This window comes from Canis lupus, chromosome 5 (genome assembly GCF_011100685.1).
Source record: "Canis lupus familiaris isolate Mischka breed German Shepherd chromosome 5, alternate assembly UU_Cfam_GSD_1.0, whole genome shotgun sequence".
Lineage (NCBI taxonomy): Eukaryota > Metazoa > Chordata > Mammalia > Carnivora > Canidae > Canis > Canis lupus.
Window position 1 is genome coordinate 43,998,627 of NC_049226.1, and position 13,111 is coordinate 44,011,737.

At 36.4% G+C, this 13,111-nt stretch overlaps 1 protein-coding gene across 1 annotated transcript in view; it reads left to right on the forward strand.

The window, feature by feature from the left end:
• DNAI4 (dynein axonemal intermediate chain 4) overlaps positions 1 to 13,111 on the forward strand; it is a 100,749-nt gene that overhangs the window by 71,104 nt on the left and 16,534 nt on the right. The window contains 5 exon segments of the mRNA XM_038537175.1: positions 4,597 to 4,805; positions 8,201 to 8,287; positions 9,441 to 9,592; positions 11,219 to 11,376; positions 11,683 to 11,804. Coding sequence (XP_038393103.1) covers positions 4,597 to 4,805; positions 8,201 to 8,287; positions 9,441 to 9,592; positions 11,219 to 11,376; positions 11,683 to 11,804 — 728 coding nt within the window.

Genomic DNA, 13,111 nt, shown 5'->3' on the forward strand with positions numbered 1-13,111 from the left:
TGGGATATAGCAAAAGCAGTCCTAAGAGGGAAATATATCACAATACAGACATCCCTCAAAAAATTAGAAAAAACTCAAATACACAAGCTAACCTCACACCTAAAGGAACTGGAGAAAGAACAGCAAATAAAACTTACACCAACCAAAGAAGAGAGTTGTTAATAAGATTCAAGCAGAGCTCAATGAAAAAGAGACCAGAAGAACTGTAGAACAGATCAACAAAACCAGGAGTTGGTTCTTTGAAAGAATTAAGAAGATAGATAACTCATTAACCATCCTTATTAAAAAGAAAAGACTCAAATTAATAATATCATGAATGAAACAGGAGACATCACAATCAATACCAAGGAAATACAAACAATTTTTAAAATGTAGTATGAACAGCTATATGCCAATAAATTAGGTAATCTAGAAGAAATGGATGCATTTCTGGAAAACCACAAACTACCAAAACTGTAATGGGAAGAAATAGAAAACCTGAACAGGCCAATAACCAGGGAAGAAATTGAAGCAGTCATTAAAAAACCTCCTAAGACACAAAAATTCAGGGCCAGATGGCTTCCCAGGGGAATTTTACCAAACATTTAAAGAAGAAATAATAACTATTTTACTAAAGCTGTTCCGAAGGATAGAAAGGGATGGAATACTTCCAAACTCGTTTTATGAGGCCAGCATCACCTTAATTCCAAAGCCAGACAAAGACCCCACCAAAAAGAATTATAGACCAAAATCCCTGATGAATGCAGATGCAAAAATTCTCAACAAGATACTAGCCAATAGGATCCAACAGTACATTAAGAAGATTATTCACCATGACCAAGTGGGATTTATCCCCTGGATGCAAGGTTGGTTCAACACTCATCAAAATCTTAGAGGAGAACACAGGCAACAGCCTTTTTGAACTTGGCCACAGCAACTTCTTGCAAGATACATCTATGAAGCCAAGGGAAACAAAAGCAAAACTGAACTATTGGAACTTCATCAAGATAAAAAGCTTCTGCACAGCAAAAGAAACAATCAACAAAACTAAAAGACAACCTATAGAATGGGAGAAAATATTTGCAAATCTAAAGGATTGCAAAATCCTTTATCAGATGAAAAACTAGTATCCAAGATCTATAACGAACTTATGAAAATCAACAGCAAAGTAACAAACAATCCAATCATGAAATGGGTAAAAGACATGAACAGAAATTTCACCAAAGAAGACATAAACATGGCTAACAAGTACATGAGAAAATGCTCCGCATCACTTGCCATCAGGGAAATACAAATCAAAAGCACAATGAGATACCACCTCACACCAGTGAGAATGGGGAAAATTAACAAGACAGGAAATAACAAATGTTGAAGAGGATGTGGAGAAAGGAGAACCCTCCTGCACTGTTGGTGGGAATGTGAACTGGTACAGCCACTCTGGAAAACTGTGTGGAGGTTCCTCAAAGAGTTAAAAATAGAGCTACCCTACGACCCAGGAATTGCACTGCCGGGGATTTATCCCAAAGATAATGATGTAGTGAAATGGCAGGACACCAGCACCCCAATGTTTATAGCGGCAATGTCCTCAATAGCCAAGGACAAACATTATATGGTTTCACTCATATGGGGAATATAAAAATAGTGAAAGGGATTATAGGGGAAAGGAGAGAAATGAGTGGGAGAAACCAGAGAGGGTGACAAAACGTGAGAGACTCCTAACTCTGGGAAATGAACAAGGGGTAACAGAAGGGTAGGCGGGCAGGGGATGGGATGACTGGATGACGGGCACTGAGGGAGGCACTTGACAGGATGATCACTGGGTGTTATATGTTGGGAAATAGAACTGCAATAAAAAATATACATATTTTTTTTAAAAAGAAATGGATCTAATAGTTTTATTTTCTTTTGTTTTTGTTATTTTCTTGGCTGATATTAGACCCAAATGTGGTCTTCACTAACTGAAGCTGAAATGTCAGAACTGCTTGGTACACTATAGAGAAAGGTATCCAAAGGCTTAGGGCATTAGAATATTAGGGTAGATTTATCATGATCACCTGCTCACCCACTGCAGAAGGAAAATACACCTTTAACCACAATTGTGAGAAATACATTTGTGAGGGGATATCGCAACGTCCTTGAAGATCTCTGTGGTCACTCTTCTCTGTAGGTCAGAAATTACCGTGGGAACTGCAGTAAACTGAGATCCTTAAACAATTTGATCCTGAGTGGCAGGGGATAAGTGGCAGCCCTTAATTACTAAAGAAAAGGCAGGCATGGTTATCAGAGCAGACAAAGCAGAAATCAGAATAGTCTGACTCACAGACACCCATGGTAGTTGATCATGATGTCCCTAGAAGAGAATACAGGTAGGTGCTGTATTGGTTTGCTACAGCTGCCATAACAAAATACCAGACTGGGTGGCTTAAACAACAGAAATGTACTTTGTCATATTTGTGGAGGCTGGAAGCCCATGACTGAAGTGTTCACATAGTTGGTTTCCTCTGAGACCTCTCTCCTTGGGTTCCAGATGGCTACCCTCTTGCAGTTCTTTACATGTTTTTTTTTTTTTTTTTTATCTGTGCATGTGCATCCCTTGTGTCTTTTGGTGTATCTAAATTTCCTTTTCTTATAAGGATAGTAGTCATATTTGATTAGGACTTAGAGGAATGGCCTTGTTTTAACTTAATCACTTCCTTAAAGCCTTTGTCTCCAAACCCTTTACATTCAAAGGTAATGGGGATTTGGGCTTCAATATATAAATTTTGGGGACACCCAATACAGCCCATAAAAGGTGGTCTCCTAAATTCTTATATGATCTGTATAAACAGAAGAATCAAGTGAGCAGAAGTCTAATTTGAAATACCAAAATAGGGATCCCTGGGTGGCACAGCGGTTTGGCGCCTGCCTTTGGCCCAGGGCGCGATCCTGGAGACCCGGGATCGAATCCCACGTCGGGCTCCCGGTGCATGGAGCCTGCTTCTCCCTCTGCCTGTGTCTCTGCCTCTCTCTCTCTCATTCTGTGACTATCCGAAATAAATAAATAAAATATTTAAAAAAAAAAAAAAAAAAAAATGAAATACCAAAATAAAGTCATAGCCCTTTAGGCAATTTCTAGATATGAGTCAGTTTGCAGACCCAGAACTCCTTGAATAGAGGGGATGTATCACACTATACTGTCGAAAATGTATACTGTTAATATTTCTTTCAGCTTTCCCCAGAGGAACCTATTTCCTTTTACCAAGGTGAATGTGCTTTGGGGAAAAGGAAATCATCAGAAATTTCAGGGATCAGTGCACACTAACTCTGAGGGTTCACTAACTTTACAAGACCCAAAACATCACTGTGGTCTATTAGCCAGATAAGGACTTACAGAGGTCAGGTGATCAGTGGAATTTTAGCTCAGGTCCACCTCCTAGTGAGTCCAGTGAGTCACGGAACCCATTCTGTGGTTATTTCCCGCGTTCCAGAATGTATTCTTTGGAATAGAAATATTCCGCAACTGGCAGAATGCTCATGTTTTATCACTGAGCTGTGGAGGGAGGCCTCTTATGGTAGGAAATGACTAAGTAGAAGCCACTAGGGTTGCCTCTACTTATGAAACTAGGAAAGCAATACCACATTTCTGGAGGAATTGTAGAGATTAATGCTACCATCAAGGACTTGAAAGATGCAGGAGTATTGACTCCCATCACATCCCCTGTTCAACTTATTTATTTGGCCTGCATAGAAAAATACGGGATCTTAGGGAATAACTGGATTATTGTGAACCTAACCAGATAGTGATTCCAATTGCGGTTGCTGCTCCAAATGTGGTTGCATTGCCAGAGGAAATTAACACATACCCTGGTACCTGGGATGCAACTATTGACATAGAAATGCTCCCCCCACCCGGCCCCCTGCAAGACCTGTTGATAAAGACCACTGGAAGCTCTTTGCTTTCAGCTGGCCAGACCAGCAATATACCTTCACTGTCCTACCTCAAAATTATATCATCTCTTCAGAATTATGTTATAATTTTGTTTGCAGATAATTTTCCCTTCAACAAAATATCACAATGGTCCATTACATTGATGATATTATGCTGATTGGACCTGATGAACAAGAAGTAGACTTATTGGTAAGGCATTTGCATGCCAGAGGGTGAAAAATGAATCTAATATGGTTTTTTAGGGGCTTTCCACCTCAGTGAAATTTTCAAGGTCTGGTAGTATGGGGTATATCAAGATATACCTACCAAGGTGAAGGATAAGTTGTTTCATCTGGCACCTCTTAGAACAAAAAAAAAGGGGGAGTGTCTATGCCTAGTAGACTTCTTTGTTCTTTGGAGGCAATATAGTCCTTATTTGGATGTGTTACTCTGGCTCATTTACTGAGTGATCTGAAAAGATGCTAGCCTTGAATGGGGCCCAGAACGACAGAAGATTCTTCAACAGATCCAGGCAGTATTTCAGCATGTCCTATCACTTAGGCCATATGACCCAGCAGATTCAATAGTGCTTGAAATGTCTCATAGATGGAGGTGCTGTTTGGAGCCTTTGACAGGCTCCTGTAACCATTTATTTGGCCTGCATAGAAAAGGATAGAGAATAATAATATCTTTATGTGATTTAATTTTAGAACCAGGAACTGAAGAACCTGCAGACTTTCTAAAAAGTAAAAAACTTGAAGAGTCACAGGAAGAGGGTAAGAAGGAAGAAGAAGAAGAAATAGAAATAAGTACAGAACAGTCGACAATACCAGCCATTTTGGAACGACTTTGGTCCTTTTCCTGTGATTTAACCAAAGGCCTTAGTGTGAGCAGCCTTGCCTGGAATAAAATAAATCCTGTAAGTTATTGAACATTTTAACAATTCTATGTTTAGCATATAAGGTGACTGTCAAGTACTAATGAAGTTTTTTTTTTTCCCTCAATTTTAAGCAAGGGATTTTAATTGACATAAACCAGAGTTTTAATATCCTTTCACAAGAAGTTCATATTTCAAAAAATGGAAAATGAAAATAGTTATAAAATAAGTTTTTTCTCCTTCAATATGAAAACATCATCATTTTTATTTTAGGAGATGTACTTGGGACATAGTTTCTCTGAATCCATATCAGATACTTAAAGTAAACCAGAGGATAATATATAATTGATTTATTTTCAGATATTAAACTCATGTACCCAAATTGATATTCTTCTTGAAGTAATCATATTCAGAAGTATATACTTAATCTACTGATTCTGAAAATGTGCAGAATAATTTTGAGATTCCCAAAATGCTATTACTACCAGTAATAACAAATACTTAAACAGCACTTACTATATTCCAGGTGCTATTGCAAGCATTTTACTTTTATTAACACAACTCTGAGTTAGGTACTATTTTTCCCAATATGTTGATGAGGAAACTGAAGTACAACAAGGATGAATAAATTGCCCAAAGTTATACAACTAGTAAGTTAAATAGCTAGAATTCAAACCCAAACATCTGGCACCAGGGTTCTTAACTGCACAGGCACCAAAAATCACCTTGAAGCAAGTTATATGAATCATTAAGTTAGGAATGGTATGTTTGCTTTTAAAAAAGATAGGACTATAAGGGTGACTGGGTGGCTCAGTTAGTTAAGCGTCAGACTCTTGATTTTGGCTCAGGTTATGGCCTCAGGGTTGTGAAATCAAGCCCTGTGTTGGGCTCCATACCTAGCAGGGAGTCTGCTTGAGATTCTCTCTCCACTTCTCCCCCCTTCTCTTTAATTAAAAGAGGAGAGAGAGAGAGAGAGAGAGAGAGAGACTTATAAAGTAACGAGACTTATTTTCTCCTAGGGCTTATAAACTGCTTCTGAAAACAAGATTTTTCAATTAGGGATTCCAAAACCTTTTGTGTAATGACAATATCTTTGGAATGAATATTTAGTGTGCTTTTAAAGTGGTCAGAACTAATTTGTTCATTTACACTGCATTGTATTATGTATGTTTAAGGATTTGGGGCAGCCCCGGTGGCCCAGCAGTTTAGTGCTGTCTTCAGCCCAGGGTGTGATCCCAGAGACCTGGGATCAAGTCCCATGTCAGGCTCCCTGCATGGAGCCTGCTTCTCCCTCTGCCTATGTCTCTGCCTCTCTCTCTGTGTGTCTGTCATGAATAAATAAATAAAATCTTAAAAAAAAAGAATATGGAGTTATGCAAGGTTTTTATTGCCACACCTTATAAGATTCTATGTGCAAATATGCTAGTTGTTATGTTTATTAAAAAACAGAAATTATTTAATCATTTTTATAGAAACCTCTATAACACATTATTTAAATTATGCACATTGTTTTTTAATTGCATAAAATACTTTTAGTATGAATTGGTCTTTATAAAACTATATTTGGATAAGTGAGATTTAATAATAATAATAACTGTGTAATAAAGATGAATAATTCACTTTTAGAAACTGAATATACTAGTATTTTAAAAGTTAATATATTGCTATTGAGATTAAAGTTAGGGGCACCCAGGTGGCTCAGTGGTTGAGCATCTGCCTTCGGCTCAGGGTGTGATCCCGGGGTCCTGGGATTGAGTCCCACATCAGGCTCCCCACACAGAGCTTCTCCCTCTGCCTCTCTGCCTCTCTCTGTGTCTCTCATGAATAAATAAATAAAAACTATTTTTTTAAAAAAAGAGATTAAAGTTAAATAATTTTTAGTGAAGCTAAAAATATGACAAATACCATCTATCATATTTATTAATTCATTCTACAAATACTGAACATTCGCTCTGTGCCAGGAACTCCGATAAGGCATTAGAGTTACAGTAGTAATTTAGTCATACATAGATCCTGCCCATATAATGGTCCTCTATGTACTTTAATAAGGAAAATAAATAGTGCTGTGGGAATACATAAGAGATGCTCATGAATGCTTTTTAGAAGAAGTGGTGCCTATGCTGAGTCTAAGATTAATAAAAGATTGTCCATGTAGAGTGGTTTAAGGCACAGAAAATTATAGAGATGATGCTTGCCTGAAGATAGGGTTGTGGCAAAAAAAAAAAATATATATATATATATATATCTTTAAAGATTTTATTTATTCATGAGAGACACACACACACACACACACACACACACACACACACAGAGACAGAGACAGAGACACAGGCAGAGGGAGAAGCAGGCTCCATGCAGGGAGCCTGGTATGGGATTCGATCTCAGGACCCTGGGATCACAAACTGAGCCAAAGGCTCAACCACTGAGCCACCCAGATGCCCCTATATTTTTGATAAAGATATTCTGATAATGAAGAAGAGACTGGGTTTAGTCAATCATTAAATTTTTGTCTATAAGCATTTCTTGAGATGAACTGCTTTATTAATCTGCTTGGGGTACCATAACAAAATACCATAGACTGGCTGGGTTAAAAAATAGAAATTTATTTTCTTGCAATATTGGAGGCTAGGAAGTTTAGGAGCAAGGTGCTGGCCTATTTGGTTACTGGTTAAAGCTCTCCCTGGCTTACAGATGGCTACCTTCTTGCCATGCTCTCACATGGTGAAGAGAGAGAGAGCTCTGATGTCTTTTCCTCATTTTATAAAGCCACCAATCCTATTGGACTAAGATTATGACCTCATTTAACCCTGGTGACCTCCTTAAAGCCCTATCCTTAAATATAATGATATTGGGGATTAGGGCTGCAACACATGTAGTTTAGGGGAAGATTCAAAATTCAATTAATGGTACTCTGTTTTTATATTTGAAATAATTAAGTCATTCTCAAAAACCCATGAAACATTATAATGTAGTAATACAATCTTGGAAGATTATCTCAATATATAAAAGAACTTTTTTTAAAAAATTTTTATTTATTTATGATAGTCACAGAGAGAGAGAGAAAGAGGCAGAGACATAGGCAGAGGGAGAAGCAGGCTCCATGCACCAGGAGCCCGACGTGGGATTCAATCCCGGGTCTCCAGGATCGCACCCTGGGCCAAAGGCAGGCGCTAAACTGCTGCGCCACCCAGGGATCCCTAAAAGAACTTTTTAATTGATTCTTTTTAGATATTTATTAGTCTGAAGATATGATGATTATTATTTTGCTTAGGAAGATGGAGGTGTAAAGTAAAAATAGATGGTAGACTGGTATTTTGTTTCCTCAATAGAAATGTCTTATTGCTATTTTAAACACAGTTCATGAATATGCATCTTTACATATTTCCCAATATTTTATGCCATCCTCTCTTATTTTAACATAATTTGCTGGTTTTCAGGACCTTTTGGCTGTTGGCTATGGGCACTTTGGATTTAAAGAGCAAAAAAGAGGATTGGCTTGCTGCTGGTCAATAAAGAATCCTATGGTAACTAAATAGGAATAAACCCATTTTTAGTCGGTTAAATGTTGACATAATTCATAAAGTATATAGTTGTATGTGATATTAAACAAAGTAAAAAAATGACCAAAGAAAATCTGTAAGAATTAAAATTTGTTCTTATTGATATAGAGTAAATTCATTTAATAAATATTTATTGAGCATTTACCATGGGCTGTTAGATCTGATGATTCAGAGTTGTCTACCATAACAAAGACAAATTTGCAAGTGAAAATCCTTTGCAAATTATGTTTCATTTAATACTGGGTTATAAATAAATCATCACCTTATGAGATAGATTTCTGCTATCCTGAATACATTAAATAGATAAATATGACCGTGTTATTAGCATGAATTTTTCAAGAATAATAAGAATCAATCATGCTTTTTCATTAAGCAGTAGCAGTCAATATGTTACTTTGCAGCTTTACATTAGATTTAATTAATAACTAGAAATGTGAAGTAGAAAACTTAGAAAAGGATCAGAGGGGGGAAAAATCAGATCTTTTATAAATAGTCCCAGTCTATTAGGGAGCTGGGTTTATATAGAGTAAAAGAAGGAAAGGAAGAAGCAATTTTACACATGTAGAAGGATTGATTGCATTGTTAGAAGCAAGAAAGGATTTAGATTAGACTTCAAGCAAAATAAAACAATAAAACTCTTCACAAAGTTGTAGAGTTGTAGAACTCTACCTTCAAGAGTTTCTTTTTTTTTTTGGAGCTTCCTCTATCCTTCTTAGAAATGTCTAGATAATCCAAGCATCTGAAACATATACTGGAAGATAGGAACATTGCTAGATAATTTGTTTGGAGCATTATTTGTTTCTGAAAGAAGATGATCTATGGTGACCATACAAATACTGCTGAAAGATTACCAAAATATGATCATTGTTGGAGGAGGCCATGCTGTGGTATTTCTTAAAATTATTGAGCTCTGAGTATTCATCAAAGTAAAGGACATGACTAATTGATGTTTTGTTCTCATCTATACTGGAAGTTAGGAGGAGAGGAGTAACTGAATGTGGACTAGCACTTCTTACATTTCCACTGCCACCAGACAGTCCACCATTTAGCCACCATTATAACCTACCTTATATGGCCTGCAAAACCAAGTTTAAAATATAATTATTTTTTTCTTCAGTGGCCAGAACGTATTTATCAGAGTCCATATGGAGTTACTGCTGTGGATTTCTCAATTGGAGCACCTAATCTTCTAGCCGTTGGCTATCACAATGGCACAATTGCCATTTATAATGTACAGAGCAACAGTAATGTTCCAGTTCTGGATAGTAGGTGAGAATCCAAGAATTAGGTAAACATATAATATGTACTTTTTTAGGGAGAAGTAAAAATTTACTCCAATGTTATTTAGTTTTGAGTGAATGTTTATATTGTTGTTGAAAGTAATACTATTATATTTCAAATATTTAATAGTTCCTCTAGCTAGAATTCTTTGTTCTAAAATCTGCATGTTCTCTGTCCACCTCACCAAACTTCCTTGACAGTTTATGCTTATTCTTTAAAAAAATTTTAAATTTCCCCAGCTTTGTTGAGGTATAATTGACAAATAAATTAGGTTATATGATGTGATTTTTTAAAGGGGTACAATGTAGTTATTTAATAATGTATACATCGTGGAATGTTTACTACAGTCAAATTGATTAATACATCCATCACCTCTTATAGTTGCCTTTTGTGTGTGTGTGGTAAGAAGACTTAAGATCTACCCTTTTGCAAATTTCAAGTATACAGTATTATTAACTATGATCATCATACTGTAAATTAGATCTCCAGAACTTATTTATCTTGTAACTGAAAGTATACTTTTTATTGCTTTGGTGTCACCTCCTCCAAGTAACCTTCCCATTCCGTTATTTTGTGCACTTGTATTAATTATTATATCACTTATTATACTGCATATATATTGTTTATATATATATCTTCTGAAGAGGCTGTAAGCAACTTAAATCAAGAGTTAAGTCTTAGCTTTGTATCTTCAGCATGTCACATAATATCAGGCATGGAGGAGGATTATATTAAGTGTTTAATTAAGAATGAATAAATGAGTGATATTAAGAAAATAAAAAAATCAAAAGTGAAAGATATTAAATATGTTAGGCTTTTGTAATAGATCAGATACCAGTGGGGCAAAAGTGAAGTAGTATATTTATATTAGTGTTTGAATAAACTTAGAGCTGAAAATGGTCAGTAAAGCAGGGCCCTTAAGTTTAGCTTTGAAATTATTTGCCATGTTTTGTAAGCATGGGCCTTTGTGCTTGTTTCTGGGAAGAGGGCCTAATATTTCTACCAAATTATCAAAGCTTTATTTAAAAGATTCAGAATGATTGCTTTGGAAGATTTGCATAAAAAAATCAGTAATCTGAGAAGCAATTTTAATTCTTCAGAAAAATGTTAAATTTCAGCCATAGAGAGAATCAAGCCAGTGGGCAAGCCAGAAACAGAAAGAAAGGTGAGGTAATTGTTTACTTAAATAAGACTTAAATAATTTATTCATTTATGAAAAAAAATTCATATGAAGGCGAAGATACTTAAACTCAATGTATCCAATATAAGTTTATATAACTTATCTAGGAAAAAGTAAATGAGTGGAGTAAGGAAAATACGTTCTGAAAAGAAAGAAAATATTTTCTTTTGTTTCTGTTATTACAATTAATATGATTAAGTCAGTAAAATTTTCCTTTTGTAAGAAATGAGAATACCAAAAAAAATATTATGTGACAAAATGATTATTTTCCCCGTTTTTCAAAATACTTTAAGTAAAAATCCAGTTTTGAACAATAAAGGCATTATTCTGTAAGTAGGTCGCAGTGCTTCAGGGCGTTGTCCTTATGACTTATACTCATGTCCTTTCAAAAATTATGACAGTGATTCTATATTTAGTGCTTTCCCCCGTTTTAGTGAATCACCTCAAAAACATTTGGGACCTGTATGGCAATTACAATGGATAGAACAAGATCGAGGGACAACAGGTGATGACAAAAGAGAAATACTTGTTTCTATATCAGCAGATGGAAGAATCTCCAAATGGGTTATACGGAAAGGACTAGACAGTCACGGTAAAAAGAACGCATAAATACATATATATCTATCAATCAAATGATCTTTCTCTTGTCATGTGCTGCCTTAAAATTCCTAGTGAGCCATATGTAAGAGGTGACCAATTTTGGTTTGGCTACATAAGAAAGAAACTGGGCTTGGTCATTGTTTTTCTAAGTATCTTGTTCTGGTATTTGCTAATTTCAACCTAATCACATGCAAAAGAGGGCGGAAATCACACTATTCTTTCTAGAAGGGATACACTTTGTATATACAATACTTTTTCATGTGGTAAATAAGATAAAAGTTTTTTTCTTTCAATAAAGATTTGATGCGTTTGAAGCGAACTACAGCTAGCAGCAGCAAAAAAGGAGGGGAAATGGAAAAAAAAGGTGAAGCTCTGATATCTCGGCAGGCTCCTGGAATGTGTTTTGCTTTTCATCCTAAGGTAAATTATTTCAATCCATTATTTACTATTGCATATAACAACTTCCAGTGTTTGAAGTGTATTAAGATATAAAGCAAGGCAAAGTTTTAGCATGTTAATAAATATTGTGCCTTATAGGTAAAACAAAACAAAACAAACATAGGCATAGCTGCCAAACTAAAGTAGAGTGGCAACTTCCAATTGGCTGCCCTATGCCTTCCTCTGCCTTCTAGAGGAAAGGTCTGTATTTCTGAGGAACTGTGAAAGGATTCTCTTTTCAACTTCATGTTTATTTTATTTTTTTTTTTAAATTTTTATTTATTTATGATAGTCACAGAGAGAGAGAGGCAGAGACACAGGCAGAGGGAGAAGCAGGCTCCATGCTCCGGGAGCCCGATGTGGGATTCGATCCCGGGTCTCCAGGATCACGCCCTGGGCCAAAGGCAGGCGCCAAACCGCTGCGCCACCCAGGGATCCCTTCAACTTCATGTTTAACTTGAATGCCCCTCCTTACTCCTCTTGGGTGTTCTGCTGCTTCATCATATTAATAGAAATCAAATCTACTATACAGTCCTCTATTTCAATGTGAGTGGTGCCTCTCATGATCCTGAGGATTGGGAAGACCAGTTAAGTTCATGCTTATCAGGCCAGAATCAAATCAAAGCACAGTTAATGAAGTCCTACTTTTTCTCATTCTTTTTTATGGAAGTTCTTTGGAATCAGAAAATTCAGCAACTGACAGACTTCAAAGGAAACGTATCCTCTATGTTTTCTGTTACATGTGATATGGTCATCTCTTTAGTGACACCGTCATCCACCTAGTTATGCAAACCAAAACTTGAGATCTTACTCTTTTCTACCTTATCATCCAAATGATTTTCATGTCTTGTTGTCCTGCTCCTTTTAGTCCAAGCCTACTCACTGCTAGTGTAGTTCAGGCCCTATGTTTCATTTTTACCACTATAGTTGTATTCTTAACTGCTTTCATTCTCAAATTCTTGTAATTCACATTTCACCTTGACTGTAGAACAGTGGTTCTCAATGTTGGCAGGAAGGGACATATTTTACCACCACAGTACATTTTGCAATGTCTCGATATTATTATTGGTTGTTTCAGCTCCAGGAGGTGGGACATGGGAAGGAATGCTATTGGCATTTAGTGGGCAGAGTCCAGGGATGCCGCTAAACATCCTACAATGCACAGGACAACTACTGCCTTCCTCTGCATAGAAGGAGAAGGGAAAAGGGAAGGGGAAGGAGAAGAAGGAGGAGGAGGAGGAATATATATATAAAATATCAATGGTGCTGGATTGAGAAATCCTAGTCTG